This window comes from Mytilus trossulus, chromosome 13 (assembly GCF_036588685.1).
Source record: "Mytilus trossulus isolate FHL-02 chromosome 13, PNRI_Mtr1.1.1.hap1, whole genome shotgun sequence".
NCBI classification, from domain to species: domain Eukaryota; kingdom Metazoa; phylum Mollusca; class Bivalvia; order Mytilida; family Mytilidae; genus Mytilus; species Mytilus trossulus.
Genome location: NC_086385.1, coordinates 38,867,230 through 38,893,487, shown reverse-complemented (window position 1 = coordinate 38,893,487; position 26,258 = coordinate 38,867,230). Strand labels below are relative to the sequence as shown.

Sequence of the window (26,258 nt, the reverse complement as noted above, 5' to 3'; positions counted from 1 at the left end):
ATAGTTTAAACACTGTCTCGACTAAGACTGAATGCAGTATCATGATCAGCTTCATGGACGTTGGCGACCTTGGTGGTCTTTAGACGCACCGTTGTGTAAAATGAATAATTGTTTAATGATATGTATGTTGTACAGTACAAAGCTATGATAATAGAAGCGATTCCGAGTTTAACAGAGTAATAAAGACGAAAATAATAATAAAAAAAAAACAGGGTTATAGTAAAGTAGGACATATCGACAGAATACGAATTAAAACAAAAATACGCATGTGTTAATTTTTATTGATTGTCTCGTTGGCAATTATACAACATCGCCTTTTTTTAGGTTATGTTTAAGATTTTTACGTTTCTGATTTTCAAATACAAATATGTTCTCAAAGGGTTCACAACATTTTAAGGTTAAATGTATGGCAAACATGTTAATGTGTACCTATATAATTACCATGCGTCCTTGCAATTTATAGTTAATATAAATAAATAAACTAATATTTATTAAAAAATAAGCAACATATATAGACGAATAATTTATTAGTTCCTCCACAAACTACAACAGTAATAAAGAATCAACAGAGAATTTAATCTTTAATTACTTTTTTTTCTTTTATTATTCATACTTCTAATACATATATAATTAATCTAAAATGCACTAATCAAGCAGAAGGGGCGTAACTCGTGGTATCATGCCGGGATACTGAACGGATCTAAACATGGTCTGACACTTTTGAACGTTAATTTTGAGATTTGATCTGTTTTGGTCTGACACAGTCGTAACGGATCTGAACAGCTCGCTAGAAGATTCAGTCTGGTTTATCTTGACATGCCTTAACGGACTGATTTACCTAATGAGACTATCGATCGGAACGGGTAACTTAACGATCTGACAAGTCGTGACGTTTTCCTCTAGCGGTAAATCCAGTCAATTAAGATATGATCAGACCAAAATGACCGTTTCAGACTGAAATTGTGCTACTAGTGTGTATATTAAGATTTACATAATAAAGTGTAAATATGGTCAGTTTTGGTTGCTGCAGACACACAATTTTTTTTTTATACCAGTCTGTCTTTGGTATGAAAACTACTGAAATTTGTTTACGATTCAATACTTTGAATAAAAAGAGGACATGCTGGCACTTTAAATTCATGTGAACAAAATTTTGAGGTCATTGTTTTCCAATATTGCTGTAACTTGTATATTACAGTCCCTCTTGACCTAAAATTATAACTGAATTACTGTGCAGCTATATAGCTTTGCAGAAAGAAAGAGCAAATAAGGTCAGTTTATATATAAAAAGAAGATGTGGTATGATTGCCAATGAGACAACTACATGTATCCACAAAAGACCAAATGACACAAACATTAACAACTATAGGTCACTGTGCAGCCTTCAACAATGAGCAGAGACCATACCGCATAGTCAGCTTAGATTGATGCGGTCAAAAGATTTTATAACCCGACTCAGTCTGAAGTATGAAAACTACTGATATTTGTTTAAGATTCAATACTTTGAATAAAAAGAGGACATGCTGGCACTTTAAATTCATGCGAACAAAAATTTGAAGTCATTTTTATTCCAATATTGCTGTAACTTGTATATTACAGTCCCTCTTGACCTAAAATTATAACTGAATTACTGTGCAGCTATATAGATTTGCAGATAGAAAGAGCAAATAAGGTCAGTTTAGATTGATGCGGTCAAAAGATTTTTGTATAACAGGTCCATCAGAGGTATGAAAACTACTTGTAAACAGATATCACATTTATTTAAGATTCAATATTCAATATTCTAAATTAAAAGAGGACATGCTAGTATTATAAATTGATTGCAAATAAAATTTTGAAATCATTAATGTTTGCCAATATAATTGGTATCCTTGCCTAAAAATAAACTGGATTCCTGCAGTGTGCAGCTAAAAGTATATAGATTTATATGAAGAAATCAAATATGGTCAGTTTAAGTTTATAGTGGATCGATGACAGATCCAGAGGGGGTGACCCCTTTTTTGGACGATCAATGCATTTGAATGAGGACATATAGTTGGACCCCCCTTTTTTTCCTGGGTTTGGACCCCCCCCAACCCCCACCACTTTTAAAACTGCTGGATCCACCGGAACAACGTATTACATTATAATAGATGGTCAGATAATTTTGTTATTTAAAACGAGCAATCCTGACTCCCGGAATGACAAATGTAAAACAGTTGAAATAATAATGCCCCCTCCCCCATATTAACGGCCTAATTTATGTTCAAAAAATGAAAGAAAAACAAATAATTTGTGTAATACATTAACAAAAGAAAATCACTGAATAACAGGCTCCAGACTTGGAACAGTCACATACATGCAGAATATGGCGGGGTTAAACATGTTCTCTTGCCGTCGAAAAATTTGAAATAAAACCGGCAAAATAGCAAAACTCTTTATAATATTAATCGCTATTTCAGTTGTCGAAGCCTTTATATTTAAATAGTCAAAGATTTCTCAAAAATTATAAATCAATTCTAGCCGTATAATTTATAAATCAATTTTAGCAGTAGGATTTATAAATCAAGTCTAGCCGTAGAATTTATAAATCAATTCTAGCCGTAAAATTTATAAATCAATTCTAGCCGTAGAATATGTAATCAATTCTAACCGCAGAACTGTTCTAGAAGTAGAACTGACCAAAGATTTGGTCAGTTCTAGGTAGAACTGTCAGGATCAGTTCTAGGGTAGAACTGTCAGGATCAGTTCTAGGTAGAACTGTCCAAATCAGTTCTAGTTAGAACTGACCAAGTCAGTTCTATCTAGAACAGTTCTAACCTAGAACTGACTAAAAGGTGTCAGGCTGACAGTTCTACGTACTGTTCTAGAACAGTTCTTCTGACAGATTCTGACAGATTTAATGAGAGGTTAGAACTGATCTCCACTGTACGTGCTACCTTAAACGTAAGTCATAATGTATATATATATATATATATATATATATATTTTTGAAGTATTTTATTTTTGTTCAAAATTGTTTCTTTGTCATCTCTCTCGTTATATAAGGTAAGGTTTGACACCTTTCTCCTGAGATAGGCTTGAGCATTGTTGTCGGATACAGATTTCCACTTAACAAAATTTGTTTTTTTCTGGACGGCCTCGACTTAAGAGAGAGTGTATAGAAGCATTGAGTTGCGATATGTTTCTTATTTTGTTGTTTGAAACAATATTTTATGTGTTATAATAAAATTACGTTCAGCGTCCATCAAATACGGCGGGCTGTCGAGATAATAGACAACAATTTATTTTAGTTTATAAAACTACTTTTCGGTCCTATGTGGTCATAAGGGTTCTTGTACATCCCTGGTTTTCAATTATTTGACATTGTTCGTTTCTGATGAAACTTCAGTTTTTGAATCCAGAAAAGAGTTTTGAATGCGTATAAAGTGCTGTCTGAAATTGTCCTGGACATGAAAATCAAGTATGATGCGATATGGTAATGTGCATAGTTGTAGAGTAGAAGCTTACAAAATAATGTATCATATTTAATGTTTTCATCAGAATGAATCCGGAACATTTGTTTATCAACATGAAGTGAAGTTATGTAAATTCATAGCTATATATAGGAATAGGAAACTTTCAAAACATATATAAAACTAAATATGCCGAACAATCCATCTCCATCTTCTTAAATGTTTGAATATTTTTTAACATTGTAGATAAAGCAACAGACTTCTTACCTATAAAACTTCGTTTCCGTTTTTGTCTTTCAGCAATACAAAACTTTATTGTTGCTGCCCCTATCAGTACCAGTGTCAGTATCCCAGCAACACAAAGAGATATGACAAAAACAGGTGTTAAAGATTCGTCTAAATCTGGAAATGTTGAAGATTCATCTGAATCTTGAAGTGTCGAAGATTCATTTAAATTGGGAGATGTCGAAAATGCATCTGAATCGTAAAGTGTCGAAGATTCATCTGAGTCGATCACATGTTTACCAACTAAACCTGAAAAAATGAAAATATTGTATTTTTAAAATTGCAGTGTCTTGTTGTGCGTTGATAGGACACATGTACATGTTTGTCACATTTATGTTTTGGGAGGCATGATGTTAAAAGGATCGTTTTGAGATTAGATATGGTGTAAATCATAAAAAAGAGAATCACAACGTTAATGCTTATGTGTAAATTAGGTTACACAAAACACAGCAGTAGGTAAGTTTCGATAAGAAAACACAAGAACAAAAAACAACCAAGCATTATGAACAGCAGTAATTTTATATCATGAAAAATGTTTTGAGACCAAATACGGAATGATCACATTATTTTGCGAGTAGAAATACGGTTGTTATATTTCAACGTTTAGATGACTGGTGTGGAATACCCAAAGATTTCAAACAATATTGCTTACAGCGACTACATGTACCATGTTTGTGTCAGATATTAAGATGGGAACTCAACGTTTTTGGGTAGATCATCATGACCTTCTAGTTCATCCGAGGACAATTAATTTTACCTACTTTGTATGTCTTTTGCCCAATCTGAAATGCATGCATTGTTTGTTAAATAATGTTCGACTTTTGTGTCTTTTTGTAAAAAATTTATGTTGAATGTTTACTTTGACCAAAATATGAATTAAAGGTAATAGTTGTTTGATGTAGACAAAATCACAGCGGAAACAAGATCAGTCAAAGGTTGTTCTCTTACCTTAAGATATAAATAAAAAAATACAAAATATGATTGTTATTGTCAATCATTAATGAAAGTGAAATAGTGAAATAAAAATTCACTTTTTGCACCTAGTATGATTAAATTTTGACAAAATAAGCTAACGAAAATAGATGATGAATTATTTTCTTGCAAGTGAACAATTCGAATCCATTAATCCGTATTCATGTGAACCTTAGACAGTGTTCACATTGATCTAAACTCGGTGTTGTGTTAGTGTAACTTACACATAAACTAAACATAATTACGTTCTCATTGATAAAACTCAATGTTTACATTTATATATAGTAGTATAAATCATGTTTTGTCTACATGCAGTGAATAATCGATGTATATGGAACGCCACAGCTGTCTTATAAGAAACTCTTATATTACTTTATATTGTTTTGTCTTTACTTAATATGGTTTTGACATTACGTAATGATGTTTCGATATTACACGATATGGTTTCGTATTGACTTGATATATGTTTGTCATTACTAAATATGGTTTTGTCATTACTCTATGTGGTTTCCTTGGAGAAAAAATACCATTTGAAACAAACAGAAAAGATAAAAATGTAGTAAGTCAGAATTTTTTTTCTCTCGCGAAAGTTTTTATTTATGCATTTTTTCTATAGTACCAATTAAATATTTTATTTGACACTATGATGAATGGGCAAACTTTGGATTCAGAATATTTGTTTATTCTTATCATCTGTATGACCCGATTTAAAAAAAAAATCAAATTGTGTTAAAATCACCCCCTTTTTTTAAAGTCAAATGGTCATTCCTGCTAGAAAAGTTGTTCGAAAATTTGAATACTGTTCTACGTAATGAACACTTAAATGACATATAGTTTACAAGTGTGAACAAAACTTATGTACATGTAGCTAAACAAGGTGTATAGATGTGAAACTAGTGTACATTACATTTAACGTTTATTGTACACAGAGTTTGGTGTGAACACGGCCTTAGTTAAACGTTTAAGTGAGAGATGGGCAACGTATTCACGTGAATCGTGCGTGCTGTGTTATTTATAGGATGCGAATGTCAATATTAAAAGTTAAACAAAGATAAATGATTTGATTGACTGATTCTATCCACAATTGAATAATTATTGTACAGAATAAAACGATGCGTAACATACATTTCTATAATTTGGATAAATATTTTAAATTGAAATGTGATAATTCAAGTCAAATCGATGAACATGAATTTCACAGCTAATGAAATGGGCATGTGTTTATCTTAGTTATATGATATTACATCTTTAGATAAAGTATTTATCTAATTTCTTTGATTGTAAACTCCAAAGAGTTATTGTTAAACTTATTTTGACCTCGAAATGCATTGTTAAAAAAACCCCATACCATTTGTATTGTAAACGTCTATTATTCTGGATTCTATCACATACTCTTGTAGCAGCTTGCAGGTAACATTAAATTGTGTATTTGTTTCGAGTTGATGGTTTGATTGATGGATCATATTAACCTCAAAATATAACCCATTTTTCTTGTATGTTCTTTTTGCAAACATCAGTTGCAAACCCTAAAAAGAAACAAAATTATCATACAAGAACATGTTAAACAAAAATGTGCCGAAAGTACACGAATGCCCTACTCACACTATCAAGTTTTCATGTTCAATTGAACGTGAAATTAGGTACAACATCTAATTTGGCATTACAATAAGGCAGATCATAGCCTAGGGCGCAATGGTACTAAGTAACAACTTGAAGTTGTTTGACTTCAACTTCATCAAAAACTACCGTGACCAAAACTTTAACCTGAAACTGGCACTCTTATTTTCTATGTTAAGTGGACCGCGAAATTGGGATTCAAAGTCTAATTTGGCTAACAAATTAGACAGATCATATCGTGGGAACATGTGTACTAAGTTTCAAGTTGATTGGATTTCAACTTCATCAAAATTTACTTTGACCAAAACTTTAACCTGAAACGGGACAGACGGACGAACGTAAAGATGACCAAACGGACGAACATACCAGAAAACACTATGCCCCTCTACTCTCTTAGGGGAGGGGGGTATACAAATAAATCGTAATTTCCTGTCGATATGCACACCTACGAAGTATGGTCTTATTATCTACAAAGTTTCATGGCTTTACAATTAGAAAGATCATATCGTAAGGAACATGTGCATTTAATTAACTCATCATAGATACCAGGACAAAATTTAGTATATACGCCAGACGCGTGTTTTGTCTACAAAAGACTCATCAGTGACGCTCTTAAAAAGTTAGAAGGGCCAAATAAAGTACGAAATTGAAGAGCATTGTGAACCAAAATTCCTAAATATTTTGCCAAATACAGCATAGGTAATCTATTGCTGAGGTAGAAAAGCCTTGGTATTTCAAAACATTCTAAAATTTGTAAACAGTAAATTTATGAATAAACTCCACATAGATACCAGGACTAAATTTTATCTATACGCCAGACGCGCGTTTCTTCTACAGAAGACTCATCAGTGACGCTCGAATTCAAAAAAGTTAAAAAGGCCAAATTAAGTACGAAGTTGAAGAGCATTGAGATCCAAAATTCCTAAAAGTTTTGCCAAATACAGCTAAGGTAATCTATATCTGAGGTAGAAAAGCCTAAGTATTTCAAAAAATCTAAATTTTGTAAACAGTTAATTTATAATGTATAACCATATCAATGATTATTCATGTCAGAACTAAACAGTGCTGACTACTGGGCTAGTTTCAAGTTGATTGGGCTGCAGCTTCATCAAAAACTACCTTGACCAAAATCTTTAACCTGAAGCGGGACAGACGGACGGACGGAAGAACGAACTGAAGGACGGACGTACGCACAGACCAGAAAACATAATTCCCCTCTACTATCGTAATAGAGGCATAAAAATTAGGAATGTCAAAATGTCTGAAATATAATACTCGGATACTCGGTCAAGATACTCGAGTACTCGCGAGTACTCGGATGAATCTTAAATGTCTACTGAAAAGTATAAATTTTAGGTGTGATGCAGAATTTTGTTTGTTTGTTATTACCTTCCATAAACATATTAACGAAAGACAACAAAAATAGCTTAATCCTCTGTTTTTGTGTCAATTAAACAATGAATTACCGACCGTCGTTTCTTCAAATAATAGTAACCTATCACTGTGACAATAGCAATTTTTTTTATGTACGTGTTCATGAACCAAAGTCCAATAAAATCATGAATATTTGCATATCAAGTCCGCAAAAGTAGACAATATATTAACTATAGATGAAAGATTATAAAGTTTTAAATAAACATTTATTACATCAAATGTACATCTCATACCAATCATGTTTACAAATAACTATTGATTAACAATTAAAGGTGAGAAAATTCGAGGATCAAAGGTAAGTTTACGGCTTGTAGTATAAGTTATTGAACCGTGTTTTTACACCGTTAAATGTCACTAATCAGATGTGTGGGGTTCAATGCAGGTGACTTTTATCTTGTTCTTGTTTAAAAAAATTATCTGATCTACAACTTCAGCTGAAAGTCTGTTTCTGAGTTTAGAAACCACAAGTCCGGCACATGAAAATATCCTCTCAGAAGGAACGGACGTTGCTGGTACTGCTAACACACGTTTTGCAATTATAGATAAACGTGGGTATTTCGTCTCGTTTTCTGACCACCATTCAAGTGGAGATTTATTGAAATCAGATTTATCTAGTAAATAACTTTGTAGTTCTAACTCGTCTTGAGACTCCGGTTTGTCAGGCGATTTACTAAGCAAAAAGTCAATTCCACTTGGTCGTCGTTGTCTCTTTGGTGGCGGAGTATCGGAGCCGCTTGTCTCTGTCAACCGTTTTAGAGGCATTTCATCGATAAGACCCTCTAAAAATTCCTCTGCCGTTTTTCTTTGTTCAGAAGATAAGAAAGTTAACTGTTTGAATCGGGTGTCCATGAGTGATGCAATTACAGGTGTGGAACAGGCAGTCTTCTTGTCATTTGGTTGATAACGTCGATTCAACTCATCACTGATGACATCTTTGGTCTTACGAATTATAACTCCGTCAGAATCTTGTACCTTTAAACTTCTTCTTATTAATCCACACACAATCGGATAGACCTCAGACAAAGATACGCTGTTTTCTGAACACATGTACGTCGTTACATTAGATAAGTCCATAAGAACTGTGGACAGATCATTCATCAATTCCCACTCATGACCTTTAGGAAGAAACACAGCGGAATCTGCTTTTTTTGTCACTTTCTCGTCTAACAATATATCCGTGAGAGTACGACGTTGTTCCACCAGACGTGAAAGCATTGCCTGTGTTGAATTCCACCTTGTTACAACATCCTGTACTAACTCATGTTCAGGAACCCCAAGAAGTTTTTGTCTATTGCGCATTTCTGCTGTAACAGTTGTTGAATGTTTGAAATGACCAACAAGTTTTCTACATTTTTGAATCAGTTTTGCCACAGACGCTAATTCAAACACGGGTTTGATACACAACTGTAACGTATGACCGAAACATCCGAAATCGCCCCACTCTAAGCATTTGTTACCAGCACACTCCATGTTTCGGGCATTATCATGAACGCATGTATCAATTTTGCCGTCTAACTCAAACTCGCTGACAATGGATTGCAGTTTATTTGCAATGTTGTCCCCCGTATGTCTTTCAGGCATGGCTCGCGTACACAACACATTAGCCTTTAGTTCCCAATTATCAGTTATTTGAAGCTCAGTAACAGTTATGTAACTTTCTGTAGCTGTGGAGGTCCATGTATCCATTGTGAGTGATGCACTTTCGGCAGACGATATTTCGGAAATAAGACGCTTTTTCTATTCATCATATAATTTTGCGATACGGGATTTGATTGTATTACGAGTTGGAACCTTATACTCTGGTGCGACAATGTTCATTAGTTTCAAAAATCCATCACCCTCAACAAAACTTAACGGCAAGTAATCCTTTACAATCATTTCTGCGATTGCTAATGTAATTTTTTCTTTTGTGTCAGAATTTAGTTTTCTCGGTGAATTGATGAAACTTTGTATTGAAGACTGTTTCACTGGTGATTCTGCAGGGCCCCCAGCCGGGTGTTTTAGCCTTATATGATTAATCATATTTGTTGTACCACCACAATACTTTAATTCCGTGTCACAAAGAGTGCTTTTTACAGTATTTCCATTTAACAATCGTTTAAAATAACTCCATACGGCTGACTTTGGTGGAGGCATTTCAATGTAATGAATTTAAATTAGCTAATTTAAATGATATTTTTGATCTGAGTTGTTTTTACGATGTTAATAGATTTCAAATTAAAACTACGAAGGGTAATATTTCAAAAGGTACGTAAGTGGATGAAATTTGAGGGGAAAGTCTCATAATTATAAAAAAGGCTAACGAGTATCCGAGTAGTAAAATGGTACTCGAGTATTCGGCCTTCCGACCGAGTACCCGAGTACTCGAGTACTCGTTGCCATCCCTAATAAAAATAAATACACATTCACTGATGCTTACACGTTAAACTTAGTAATTTAAGGTGCATATGGATTGGAGTAAATCGTTAGATTAAAGGCACAATTCTATAAAAGCATATGTATATTAACTTGAGCAGCAAGGTGGGATTAACGTGTGAAGCATGATCTGGTTACCTACCAGGATCACATTAGATCTACCCGGTTGGTTTAGGGGTTCGGGTTGCTAACATTTAATGTTTTGTTTTGTGTACGGCTGTTTATCTTTTTTTCCCAATGGCATTTCAGTTTTATCTTCGACTTATGAGTATTTTACCTCTTCTGTCTGTTTTGTTCGCGCATCGTTGTAAATATACCGGAATTTGATGCCACTGTCATACAAGTGAGAGGTTGTGCGATATAAAACCAGGTTCAATCTTCCATTTTCTACTGAGTTAGGTATATAACAGTCCATTCGTTTGATGTGTTTTAACATTCGATTTTGCCATTTGATAAGGAAATTCAGTATTTTTGTGATTTTTCGTTTTTTCCGGTTTGATGAATTTTAATTCTAAACTGAATTTGTGGATACAATTAAAAGTTTCATGAAAAATCAAGTAGTTGTTATCTTACCTCAAATAAAATTGTACAATTTGGTAATGGAAAAACTTTCTCCATGTTCAATTTTATACTTAAGTTTCCATTTCTATTGTATTTGTATCCGAGTTCTCTTGTGTTTTCGGGTGGTATATCTGAAAAAAAATAATGTTAGCATGTTTATATTTGTAAAACCAGACACAATGGCTAGAAATCTGTATAGATAAAAACCAAAACATTTAGAGATTTGCAGTTCATTCTAATAACAAACATTTTGCTACCGCAAATTGATGAAATTTTACTTTGGCTAATTGGATAAAATGCATACGCATTAATGTTAATAACTCTGTCCCTTTGTAAACATTGCTAATTTTCTCATTTTGTTTTAGCTAAATAAAAAAATAGCTGGATCATTGTCAGTTATACAATCACCTTACTATATTAAAAAAAATATCTTTTCTTTATCGGATCTTATGTCATTTACTCACATTCAAAATTTCCTGAAGTTATCTTCAAGTTTTTAGAAAAAGTGTCAAAAGAATACAGGCACTGGTATTCGTGGTTCAAATCCGCTTCCGTGACATTATAGATTATCAGCTTAAATTTGTTTTTCTGTAGAGATTCCATATACTTCAACGGATTGGTTGGTTGACCATTGTAACAAACAAGACTTGATCCTTTTAACCACTGTCGTGGCTCTCCAAGGTCAATGGTTTGTACCTCGTGCACAGTACACGTGAGGACAATGGTCTCACCAATACGTATTATTCTGGTTTCTGCTTCCCATGTAACTGAAACAAAAGTTTGTTTATAGATTCCCTAAACTGAAATAAACGAACGTCTTATTTGAATATTCACAAAAGAATATCATTTATTTTATTTAAGGTATTTTGTGAGAAGACATAATTATACGAAGTTTATGCATATTTTTTTGTTTCAGAATCTTTGCCATGCTGATGTTGTTCAATGCATAGCGACATATAGACGTTGTGTCATGTAAGGCAATTCATTATATGTCATCGTTCAAGATAACATAAAGACTGTATGCCGAGTGACTGAAATGTATATTCGTCTGTATATGTAAAACAAACTATTTCTTTATTTATTTTTAGTAAAAATCACAGTAAAATCCCTTTTTAATACCGCGATTTTCATTGAATAAGGTATACGAAAAATTTTGGCGGTTATTATTTTGGCGGATTGAACATTTTTAACATTACCTTTGCATGTACACTTTTAAATTGGCGGAATTTATTTTGGCGATTTTGTTCTATCCGCGAAAATAAGCGAAAATTTACACCCCGCGAAAATAACCCGCTATACGGTATCACATCCTTCTAATTGCAGATTTGCATAATAGAATAGCTATCTGCTGACAAATAGAGTAACTCCAAAGTAAAGGTATTAATTACAAAATGTATGGAACTTAACATCGCTGCTAAAACAATGTTGATCTTTTCAGCTGTATTAGTTTTTGAATATATTCAAACATTAGACCTCAAGCATCACTGACGAGACATTCGTTTATGTTATTGTTCAGCTGTTGTTATCAAATATCCCGTGGCTATGTACATAATCGTTTGTTTTTGAAGCAGTACGGGGTTTCTGTTGTTTTCTTGTTTTCCTCTTATAACATTTTTAATTGATGTGTTTCCTTGTATTTTGGTTTGCAATCCCGATTTGCTTAAGTTAATTCGATTTATGAATTTTGACAGCGGTATAATACTATTGTCTTTTTTGTTGACATTTTGAGTTGATTAGTTGATTGATTTGTTGATTTACAATGTTTAACAGCATGGTGATCAGTGTTTTTTTTTTATAAATTGAAAAAGACTGAGTTTTTCTTCTAGCAATCTTCTTCAATGAAATTATGTCACCCATTCCTGTGTTCGGTTTTATTTTCTTTAGAATTGTAATGTCATGGAAGGTTTTATTTATACCTTGATAAAACAGATAATTTGATTTGATTAATTTTCCTTTATAAACCACTGCTATGCCTCGCTGGTAGTTAACACCTGATATTTACTAAAATACAAATCTGGGACAAATAGATCCTCAGAAAAAACATAGTACACGTGTAGGTCGTAACATGAAATATCACGTTTGCTGATTTGACTTTAATAAATGTATTTGAAGTTAACAATATTTTTCTCTGTTGAACGATCTTCAAATTGATGATAATTTGGAAGACATAAATTCAATTTGTATTATAGAGGCACTTCTTATATAACCGGATGTATTACTAGCTTAGCTTGAATTTGTATTACTGAAGACTAGTATTCAATAATCATGATAATGGAGGCGTAAAATAAATTAGTTTCCTAAAAATCGGCATATAATAACAATATACGATCTGCTGCCTAAGTTCATATTTCAATGAGAGCAACAATATCTTTGTCAAAATTATATATAAATAAATATGTATGACTTTTCAAATTTTTGTACAATGATATTATTCTTTTTATAAAAATTGCAATTATACATACCATATGTAATTACTGGGTGAACAGAGTTGAAGAATATCTCATAGAGAATCCAAACCCAATGTATCAAACAAGACATAATTAATTAGTCATCTGTAATTAACAAACTGAATTAATTTTACTTTTGCAAACAATAATTGTCTTTAGTTATATTCCTGCAGTACTTGACATTTTTCTGGCAATAGGTAAACTATCGAAACATCATAGTTTTGTATAAATGAATACCCAAGATACCACCAAGACGAACCATTTTTTTTGTATTGTTTGTATTGTTTGAGTCAGACGAAGGCTAGAGCGATCATACGCTGCATTTATTTTAAAACGAACTAGTATGTTTAACTTTTTAATCTTATTCTCTCAGTAAGATTTGGTATGAGTCAAAGAGACATTATCCTAACGACAACGGTGACACACATACAGCTAAAATTTTCAACCCCCTTCACGGTTCCAAAAATGTGTAATTGCAAACAAAACACTTTTACACCGTCGAATTTGATGCTTTAGTTGTGTGTTTTTTTGTGTGTCTCCGCCTTCCTTTTGCTGAGTACAACTGTAAATAAGAGATATGTGTATTTTTTCTGGTTTAGAAACTTCAATGTGATGCATTTTGTATCAATACATTTGAATTTGGAGCCAATTTGCTTACCAAAAATGTCTGCCTTTTCGTTCAATGAAATGATTAAGTGAATTTCCATACAATATGTTTAACCTTTAAATATACTGAGTGCCAATGAAAACGCAACACTTTTGTTTTTCCAAAAAATCTTATAATTTTTATTTTATCTATTTTCAAACTTTGTATTGTTGGTTGAAAATGACTTTTAAGACAATTGTCGATAATTTTACGGTTGAGTGATTTTTGGAACAGATGCGAAGTAAGGGTTATTTTGGACGGACATCAACCGAGTTCACCGCTTTTCAACATACCCACCATTTTTCACGATTTTGTCATTTAAAGCTTGGCTAATGTCATGAATGTTCCCGCCCTTATTGTTAACAAACTGCAATACACATCTGAGTAAATGCCAGGAGTTTCTGACAATCAGCGACATGCAGTTTTGGGCATGATCCAATGAAGCCTTTCACAGTATGAAAATACAGAAGACTGAAGTTGTAGCCTCTACAATAACCCAAATCATCCACAAATTCAACCAAACTGAATCTTTTAATAATAAGCCACACCCAGGGACACCAAAAGCAATAAACCCTCCGCAAGACCGATACATTCGGTCTTTAACATATCCGATATCGACTCTGGTGGCTGTTCAAAGGTCACGTGAGTTCAATGGAGGTCACGGTAGAACTTTGAAGCAATTTCAGTAAAGCACCATTTGCGCAAAAATTGTTAAAGAGCACCACAGTCTTTCCTTAGTGACATCTTAACGGACGTCTGGGGGTAAACATCGAATTCTGTAGACCAAAAACATTCATTATGTACCAAAAAACATCAGTGGTGGTAACATAGACATTTGGCACGCGCCTTGGCAAAAAGTTTTGCTTTTCTCTGAATTTTGGTCCAATCGAGCAAATTTTGCATCAGATTTAACATGGTTTAGACGATGAGAACCACCACCAATATCACAAAGTCAGCTTGAGTTTGCTTTGCGGGACAAGTGAAATAACATTCCTCGAGATCACATTAAACGTCCGGGATGATCAACTTCACGGCGCTGTAGAGATTGCACTGCACCGCGGGGCTGTAACATTTTGTGTTAGGACTGTGAGTTGATGATTCGACATTGGATGTTTCGTTTTCCTATTGCACCCGAAAGATGACAAGGAAACAGTTTTTGTTTGATATCGTTCTATTGTTAAAATTGTTAATTTTCAAGAAAAAATTCTTTTTGAAATATTATCAGTTCTAGTGTAAATTTTATTTTTGAAAAACCAAATGTTGCGTTTTCATTTGCACTCAGTATAGCTAAAATACAATTGTATGATGATAATACCCTTTAAATATGCTATTTTTAATTTACAGGTATTATGTGTATAAACTGAACTAAATTAAACTGGTGAAATGGGAACGATTCACACATGTAAAAAGTACAGTTTTCAATATTGGGTCGTCAATCATTTCTTTTTTAATTATATTATTATTATTATTAGTATACTTATTATGATTATTTGTCTTTATATAAAACAATTTGAATGCGTATTTTGTTTTGTTTGTTAAAGAAGAATAATGTGTCTTTCCTTAGTTTAAACATGCAATGTATATATTCCTGATTGTAGTAGTAATTAATTTTATGTTACATTTTTCATGCAGTAAGGAACCAAACAATAAATTTCTAAAAAATCGAAAATTTTCTACTTATTTTGTCAAAAAGATCACCCCAAAATCTCCTTAAAATATGTTAGTAAACACCTTAGTATTCAAAACCATGAATGACTTTCTCTATTTCATTTCATAAAGACTTGTATGTGACTGTTTGAATTGTTTACAATAGTTTCAGTAGTAGGGGATTTTTACGCACTTAACAACCCCTAAAATATCTAAAAAATGCTATATAATAATGAATAATTGTTTTGAAGATGTCACAGGAAATCTACCCCACTACATTTTGAAATTTATAAGTAAAATAATAATAATAAAAAAATAGATACTAAATGTATACTAACCATCAATAGCAAACATTCTGACATCAGTGTTTTTCATCCAGTTGATGATTTTTTGTCAATTTATCTAATGACATACATATGTTCACTGTACCATCAGCATCTCTTGTGGCTGTTCATAAATGTTTTCACGACCTCTTTTCTAAATATAAAACATAAATCATCAAAGACTATTTTCCTGGAGTTGAACATTGTTATTAACATAAAAATATTGAAAGCCGAATTTAACAAAACTTGTCTATCTTGTTCCGAATGCTGAATTAGAAAATGAATTTAAGGTTGAGAACCCAAGTCAAATTTATTTTGTAATTGGCAAATATGGTGTAAATTGCGATCCTAAAAGACTTAGACTTCGAAAACGTAGATTGTAAACATGTATCTAGTACAAAAATACTGAACAGTGACACCTTATATAATTTGAGAGATATGTATTGCTTCTAATTTTAAAATTAGATTAAAAACTGTGAAGCCAGTGTAAAGAGTAACAGGTAGTTTTCGAAGGCTTGAATATCTTATGGTTACATGCAGCACAACCCAATCAAGCCTAGTGCATATATATAAACTGCAATTGAAACCTAACTATCATGAGTACAAATATGTATCTGCAAAATAAATTATTCTGAGGCTGGAAACAACCGTTGCCGTATAAGGTCAAGTCCCCTCCCCCTGCTCATACCTATCAAAAAAATATAAAATAAAAAAATATGTGAATAAAAGATATTAGACATTTAATAATTCAACAACGACTTTAAATGAAAAAAAGAGTAATCCGACAGACGTAAATTCAACATGTACATGTATCAGAGACATGTTTAAATATTGTAAAACTCTAAAGAATAAAGAACAAAATAAATATATATACAAAAGCTTTTTTATGTGGAATAATATATGATGACAAATAAATGATTTATTTCGTTTTCACTTTTTTTGTTTTAATTCGTGCTCATTACAGTTATGTCATCTTCGAGAAGACCCAAGTATTGATCATGTATCAGGATATGTTTTTATATATCCAAATGGGTGTTGTTTTTTTAAAAGTTAAGACATATGTGCTATCACAATTCGACTTAAGAAAATCAATCCCTCGTATAGTTAGATTTATACGAGTTGGAAGATTTCATCTTAAATGCTAAACAAACCTACGAGAGGTAATTTGTACATGAAAGCATATTTTATTTATGCAGAAAATCGTGAAGTATGTAACTTCATAGACACATCATTAAATTTCAACATTTTGGAAGACAATTACCTTTAAAAAAAAAAATTCTATGGACACTTCTCACATTTAATAATTTTGATCGCAATGGTACTGACAGACATTTTGAAATTATTATTTCTCAATACTTTGAGCGTTCCTGATGAAGATAAATTTATAAAAAAAAAACGCCTTGAACGTATGCAATGTATAAAGTGTTGTTTTCTGTATCAACAACATTGGCTGATACCACTTTTGGTGGACTATCAATTCCCAGACGGAATCATCAGCGCGGAAGTCAGTTCTTCGTACGGACAGGATTTATTACTACACTTTTTAAAAATTATCCGTTTATGATTCATATCAAGAAACTAAGGTGTCACCACTCAGGCAAAGTAGACCTCAATAGATTTAGCTATTATGTTATGTATACAACATATCATTTCATATTAGATAATAACAACCACTAGAAGTTAACTAATCAAAATCTCAAACCTTATTTTGTGTTACAAACTCTAGTAGCCCTGTAACCTCAAATTTCCAAAATATTCTATAGAAACACCGTTTAAAAATATGGTGCTTTGAAACACCCAAGATATATGTTTATGTCTCAGAATTACTGCAATGAGTATGGGATTAAATCCCTACAGATGTCAAATTCAAGGAAATATTTGTTTTCTACAGTTTATGCAACCGGATGTGACGTACTATGATTTGGTGGTATAACACCTCTTACTACATACTATGTAGTTATGTACAGGTAAAAAAAGAACAAATATACAAATGAATATGCTGCACAATCGATCTGTATTGGCATGATTAGCCATGTTGGTTTTTAGTTGTGAATATATATATATTTATGAAATTGAAGATGAGATACAATACTTCCTACCTTTATATTTTTTCCCCTCCATCTTTTATAAACCACAAGTATTGCCACTGCCACTATCAGTAGTACCCCAAAAACAGAAAAAAAATGACAACAGTAAGTGTCGCAGATTCATCTAAATCAGGACGTGTTGAAGATTCATCTGAATCTGGAAGTGTCAAAGATTCATTTGAAATCAGAACTGTCGAATAGTCAGCTGCATCAGGAAGTGTCGAAGATTCATCTGAGTCGATGTTATGTTTGCCACCTAATCCACAAAAAAATGACAGGATAATTGATAGAGAAAAAAGAAAAGGGAAATATGTGCGGTTCCTTCCCTTAATTCAAGTAGTGCTTTCATAGAATACCAGTCATTAATTCTTTATTTTTGTTGCTTATTATGGGATACAAAATACAAAACTCTGCGTTTTGCGTTAAAATATAACCGAAAAGTATGAAAAGCGGTTGGAGCCATTGAAGTATTTGATACCATAAAAATGTTCTACGACCAAATGCACTCTGATCACAATTGTTTTGCCATGTAGTTGTAGAAATACGGGTGTATCATTTCCACGTTTTAATAAGATAACTGGGGTGGAATACATCAAGTCTTTTAACAATACGTATTGTTGGCACTGACTTTCCTTAGCATAGATGACCTTAGATGTATTTGGCAACACTTTTAGGAATTTTGGATCTCAATGCTCTTCAACTTCGTACTTTATTTGGCTTTTCTCAACTTTTTGGGGATTCGAGCGTCACTGATGAGTCTTTTGTAGACGAAACGCACGTCTGGCGTATATATAAAATTTAGTCCTGGTATCTATGATGGGTTTTTATACACAAACAAACAAAATATCGATGCTATTTAGTATATTAAAATTAATTATCGTTTGGTAACTATCACAGGAAATGTACCCCACTGCATGTTACAACTGCAAAGTGAAATAAATAAAATAGATACTTTTGATACACTAACCATCACTAGAATACATTTTGCCATCAGCTGTGTTTTCATCCGGTTGATGATTTTTGTCAATGTATCTAATGACAAATATATGTACACTCAACCATCACCATCCCATGTAGCTGAAAAATCAGAAGCTTTTAATTCATAAATGTCTTCCTGGCCTCTTCTCCAAAAGTAAAACATTAAGTCATGAAAGACTATTTTGAACATTGTTATTTCTCAATACTTTGAGCGTTCCTGATGAAGATAATTAAAAAAAAAAAAAAACGCGTTGAACGTATGCAATGTATAAAGTGTTGTTTTCTGTATCAACAACATTGGCTGATACCACTACTGGTGGACTATCAATTCCAAGACGGAATCATCAGCGCGGAAGTCAGTTCTTCGTACGGACAGGATTTATTACTACACTTTTTAAAAATTATCCGTTTATGATTCATATCAAGAAACTAAGGTGTCACCACTCAGGCAAAGTAGACCTCAATAGATTTAGCTATTATGTTATGTATACAACATATCATTTCATATTAGATAATAACAACCACTAGAAGTTAACTAATCAAAATCTCAAACCTTATTTTGTGTTACAAACTCTAGTAGCCCTGTAACCTCAAATTTCCAAAATATTCTATAGAACCACCGTATAAAAATATGGTGCTTTGAAACACCCAAGATATATGTTTATGTCTAAGAATTACTGCAATGAGTATGGGATTAAATCCCTACAGCTGTCAAATTCAAGGAAATATTTGTTTTCTACAGTTTATGCAACCGGATGTGACGTACTATGATTTGGTGGTATAACATCTCTTACTACATACTATGTAGTTATGTACAGGTAAAAAAAGAACAAATATACAAATGAATATGCTGCACAATCGATCTGTATTGGCATGATTAGTCATGTTGGTTTTTAGTTGTGAATATATATATATATTTATGAAATTGTAGATGAGATGCAATACTTCCTACCTTTGTATTTTCTTTCCCTCCATCTTTTATAAACCACAAGTATTACCACTACCACTATCAGTAGTACCCCAAAAGCAGAAAAAAGATGACAACAGTAAGTGTCGCAGATTCATCTAAATCAGGACGTGTTGAAGATTCATCTGAATCTGGAAGTGTCAAAGATTCATTTGAAATCAGAACTGTCGAATAGTCAGCTGCATCAGGAAGTGTCGAAGATTCATCTGAGTCGATGTTATGTTTGCCACCTAATCCACAAAAAAATGACAGGATAATTGATAGAGAAAAAAGAAAAGGGAAATATGTGCGGTTCCTTCCCTTAATTCACGTAGTGCTTTCATAAAATACCAGTCATTAATTATTTTGGTTGCTTATTATGGGATACAAAATACAAAACTCTGCGTTATGCGTTAAAATATAACCGAAAAGTATGAAAAGCGGTTGGAGCCATTGAAGTATTTGATACCATAAAAATGTTCTACGACCAAATGCACTCTGATCACAATTGTTTTGCCATGTAGATGTAGAAATACGGGTGTATCATTTCCACGTTTTAATAAGATAACTGGGGTGGAATACATCAAGTCTTTTAACAATACGTATTGTTGGCACTGACTTTCCTTAGCATAGATGACCTTAGATGTGTTTGGCAACACTTTTAGGAATTTTGGATCTCAATGCTCTTCAACTTCGTTCTTTATTTGGCTTTTCTCAACTTTTTGGGGATTCGAGCGTCACCGATGAGTTTTTTGTAGACGAAACGGACGTCTGGCGTATATATAAAATTTAGTCCTGGTATCTATGATGAGTTTATTTACAACCACTGGGTCGATGCCACTGCTGGTGGCGATTTATTTCCCCGAGGGTATCACAAGCCCAGTAGTCAGCACTTTTTGTGCTGACATGAATTATCATTGATATTGTTATATTAAAAAATAACTGTTAACAAAATTTTGAATTTTTTTAAATACTAAGGCTTTTCTACCTCAGACATTGATTACCTTAGCTGTATTTGGCAACACTTTTAGGAATTTTGGATCTCAATGCTCTTCAACTTCGTACTTTATATGGCTTTTCGCAACTTTTTTTTGATTTCAGCGTCACTGATGAGTCATTTGTAGACGAAAGGCACGTCTGGCTTATATATAAAATTTAGTCCTGGTATCTCTGATGAGTTTATTTTCATCTGTCTGATTTTAAGATGGAAAATAAATGGATTTGACTAGTGCAAAAGGAATCAGTAAATGTTACCCAACTTGTATTATCTATTGTTTTTTGCTTAATCTGAAATTCTTAAATTTTATGGAAATTTTGCCCTTTTGTTTCATGGTATAAAAAAGAAGTTGTATTAAGTTTGACCTGAAGTTAAATCACAAATTATAATTGTTTGATTTAGACTAAACCACAGCCGACACAAGATGGTTTAAATGTTGTCTAAAGAAAAATATTACCATTTTCATTGAAAACGTCAATTGTTCTGGATGATATCACATACTCTTGCAGCAGCTTGCAGGTAACATTAAATTGTGTATTTGCTTTGAGTTGATGGTTTGATTGATGAACCATTTTAACCTCAAAATATAACCCCATTTTTCTTGTGTGTACTTTTTGAAAACATCAATTGTAAACCCTGAAAAGAAACAAAATTATCAAACAAGAACATGTTAAAAAATCAAATATACGCTCACTGATGCTTACACGTTAAACAAAGTAATTTAAGGTACTTATGATATATAGGAGGTAATTGTTCGATTTAAGGTCGATTTCTATAAAAGCATTTTTGTATTTATATTCCGGACCATATGCGTAGTTGGATCATACGCGTATGGTCCGACCGTATGCGTATGGTCGGACCATATGAGTAAAATACTCATTTGGTTTTTAACGGGCTGGACCATATGCGTATTTGGACCATATAGGTGTTATTCAAATTATATTATAAACGTTTTAATTATACAAAAACTTTATCAAAAAAAGCAATGATGGTTACATGACAATTTATTAATTTTATAATAAAAAAACTACGTGAACATTAAATATTGATGCCATGCATGTAGTTTTCATCGCTAGTCACATTATTGCATGTGTGACATTCACTTCCACAGGGTATCATAGCTTTTTTGACATTTGCAAGAAATTTGTGCACGATCCTTTTCATTAACACCTTTTGTTCGCGAGTGAAAACCTAGCCTTTTTGCAGCTGCAGACAGTAATACCGATATCTTTGGCCATTCTGATGTCTACATTATTTTAAGAAGTTTTAGATCTCAAATGTCGTAAAATGACTGCAGTACACCATATTCACAAGACATTTAAAATAAACTATGTTACTTTTCATTCAGACTTCTTTGGTAACAGTTCATTAAGAAATTTTTGGAATTTAATTTTTTTAGTCGAAATATTGCCATTCACTTGTAATAATAAATCAGTAATGACAATAGGTATAAAATGTGTTTACTATAAATTTGAAAATTAAGTAAAATTAACTATGTATAACTTCTTATTTTTATTTAGCTTATCTTTTTATTAAAATATGATAATAAAAAAATACCTATATTATTGCTTCTTTTTAATGACCGGTAATACCATCTGAAGAGTTTAGAAGTATTAAAAGCAAACTGTAACAGAGAGTTAATTTCCCCGACCATACGCGTACGGGTCGGACCATACGCGTATGGTCGGACCATATAACTATATACCCATATGGTCATGACCTTACGCGTATGGTCCAAATACTCATATGGTCCGTAACATAAACATGAACAACAAGGCGAGATTAACGTGTAACACGATCTGGTTAAATGTACCCACCAGGACCACCTGAGATTCACCCGGTTGTTATAGGTGTTTGTGTTGCTTACATTTAGTCTTTTGTTTTTGTGTTGTGTTCAGATGTTTATCTTTTTTTCCAATGACATTTTTCTTTTTCGACTTATTAATGTATGAGTTTGAAATCCATTTGGTGTATTTAACCTTTTTTCTACACTATTACCGATTTGATTATTTTTTATTATAAACAGAATTTGTGGATACTGTTGAAAGTTTCATTAATAATGACACTGTCACATATAAATTTAAATCACATATTTGTAAACGTACCTTGAATGAAATTGTACAATTTGGTAATGGAAATACTTTCTCCATGTTCAATTTTAAACTTAATTTTCCACTTCTTGTGTAGTTGTATTCGAGTTTTCTTGTGTTTTCCGGTGGTATATCTGAATACAGATAATGTTAGCATGTTTGTATTTGTAAAACAAAACACGCTGACTAGAAATCTTTATAGATAAAAAAACAAAACATTTAGAGACTGCAGTTCATTCAAATAACAAGCATTTTGCAACTGCAAATTTCAAATCTAACTTTGGCTAATTCGATAATATGCATACGCATTAATGGTAATAACTCTTTTCCTATGTAAAAATTGCTAATATGATCATGTTGTTTTAGTTACTTTTTTTTCTAAATACAATAACTGCTATAGGAATAAAAAAAAATATGAACTTTGGTTATATGAATTTATAAAGATTAAAATACTTAGATGATAAAAAAGTAATTAGAAAAAGTATTATGTTAAGTTGTAATTGTGAATGTTTATTTTAACTGTTGGGTTTATTGTTTAAAAGTAACAGTTTGTTTATGGTGTACAAAAGAAATTATTTAAAAATAAGAATAAAAGTCGCTTTATGTAGGTTTGTCGTTACTTGAAGGGAATATAATACAATACGTCTTTTTCTTCCAAAAAAAAGCTGGATCATTGGCAGTTATACAATCACCTTACTATATGAAGAAAACATGTCTTATCTTAATCGGATCTGATGTTATTTACTCACATTCAAAATTTCCTGAAGTTATCTCCAAGTTTTTAGAAAAAGTGTCAAAAGAGTACAGAGACTGGTATTCGCGGTTCAAATCAGCTTCTGTGACATTGTAGATTATTAGCTGAAATTTGTTTTTTCTGTAGGGATTCCATATACTTCAACGGATTTGGTGGCTTGACCATTGTAACACACAAGACTTGATCCTTTAGACCACTGTCGTGGCTCTCCAGGGTCAATGATTTGTACTTCGTGCACAGTTCACGAAAGGATAAACGGTCTCACCAATACGTATAATTCTGGTTTCTGAAAAAAAAAGATTTATAGGTTCCTTAAATTAAAATAAACGGACGTCTTATTTGAATATTTACAATAGAATATCATTTATTTTAATTAAGGTATTTTTGTGAGAAGACATAATTAGACGAAGCTTATGCATATTTGTTTGTTTCAGAAGCTTGGCCATGCTCACGTTGTTCAAAGCATAGTTATCAAAGCTACCAGGATTTTAATTTAGTACACTAGACGTTCGTTTCGTCTACATAAGACTCATCATAGCAACATATGGACGAGGTGTCAGGTAAGGCAATATATGATATGTAACCGTTCAAGATTACATAAAGACTTGATGCCGAGTAACTAAAGTGTATATTTGTCTGTATATGTAAAAACAACAACTATTTCTTTATTTATTTTATTGTGTGATGTTTAGTTAATTTTGTGTATTTTGCTTATCTCAATTATGAGGAAATAAAGACATGAATGAATGAAAGAATGGATCCATAATAAGTAAATCATAAAGAAATCTGTATGAGTATTACAAAAAGACAAGACACAGTAAAATCCCTTTTAAATATCACATCCTTCTAAGTGCAGATTTGCATAATAGAATAACTATCTGCTGACAAATAGAGTAACTCCAAAGTAAAGGTATTAATTACAAAATGTATGGAACTTAACATCGCTGCTAAAATAATGTTGATCTTTTCAGCTGTATTATTTTTTGAATATATTCAAACATTAGACCTCATGTATCACTGACGAGACATTAGTTCATGTTATTGTTCAGCTGTTGTTATCAAATATCCCGTTGCTATGTACATAATCGTTTGTTTTTAAAGCAGTTCGGGGTTTCTGTTGTTTTCTTGTTTTCCTCTTATAACATTCCTTGTATTTTGGTTTGCAATTCCGATTTGCTTAAGTTAATTCGATTTATGAATTTTGACAGCGGTATAATACTGCTGTCTTTTTTGTTGACATATTTAGTTGATTGGTAAATTGATTTGTTGATTTACAATGTTTAACAGCATGGTGAGCAGTGTTTTTAAGCTCACCCGGCCCAAAGGGCCAAATGAGCTTTTCCCATCACTTGGCGTCCGTCGTCCGTCGTCGTCGTCGTCCGTCGTCGTCGTCGTCCGTCGTTGTTAACTTTTACAAAAATCTTCTCCTCTGAAAATACTGGGCCAAATTTAACAAAACTTAGCCACAATCATCATTGGGGTATTTCGTTTAAAAGTTTTGTCCGGTGACCCGCCAAAATAACCAAGATGGCCGCCATGGCTAAAAATATAACATAGGGGTAAAATGTAAGTTTTGGCTTAAAACTTTAAAACCAAAGCATTAAGAGCAAATCTGACAGAGGGTCAAATTGTTTATTAGGTCGAGATCTATCTGCCCTGAAATTTGCAGATGAATCAGACAATCCGTTGTTGTGTTGCTGCCCCTGAATTGGTAATTTTAAGGAAATTTTGTCCGTTTTCGGTTATTATCTTGAAATTTATTATAGATAGAGATAAACTGAAAACAACAATTATGTTCATCAAAGTAAGAGCTACAAACAAGTCAACATGATTAACATGGTCAGTTGACCCCTTAAGGAGTTATTGCCCTTAATAGTCTTTTTTTACCAATTTTTTATAAATTTTTGTTATCTCTTACACAAATCTTCTCCTCTAAATCTACTAGAGCAAATTTAACGAAACTAAGCCAAAATCATTATTAGGATATCTTGTTTAAAAATTGTGTGCGTTGACCCGTCCAACCAACCAAGATGGACGCCACGGCTAAAAATAGAACATAGGGGTAAAATGTAGATTTTGCCTTATAACTCTGAAACCAAAGCATTTAAGGCAATCTTATAAGGAGTTAACTTGTTTTTCTAGTAAGTATCTATTTGCCCTGAAATTTTCAGATGAATTGGACGACTGGTTGTTGGGTTGTTGCCCCCAAATTGCTATTTTTTAAAGACATTTAGTCGTTTTTGGTTATTATCTTGAATACTATTATGGATATAGATAAATTGTAAACAGCAATAATGTTCAGCAATTTAAGATCTACAAAGAAGTCAACATTGCCAAAATGGTCAGTTGACCCCTTAAGGAGTTATTGCCCTTTATAGTAATGTTTTAACAATTTTCATTAATTTGGTAAATTTTGGTAAATTTTTACAAAGTGTTTTCCTCTAAAACTAAAGAGCCAAGTTCATTACAGATAGAGAAAATTGTAAGTAACAAGAATGATCAGTAAAGTATGATCTGCAAACACATCACCATCACCACAAACATAATTTTTTGATGAATCCATCTGTTTCCTTTGTTTAATATGCACATTAACCAAGGTGAGCGACACAGGCTCTTGAGAGCCTC

General features: G+C 32.6%; 1 protein-coding gene across 1 annotated transcript; it reads right to left on the bottom strand.

The window, feature by feature from the left end:
* Positions 1 to 8,096: 8,096 nt before the first annotated feature.
* Positions 8,097 to 9,428, bottom strand: LOC134694366 (E3 SUMO-protein ligase ZBED1-like). Its single transcript, XM_063555370.1, has one exon. The coding sequence runs from the start codon at positions 9,426 to 9,428 to the stop codon at positions 8,097 to 8,099; it is 1,332 nt and encodes a 443-aa protein (XP_063411440.1).
* Positions 9,429 to 26,258: the final 16,830 nt, after the last annotated feature.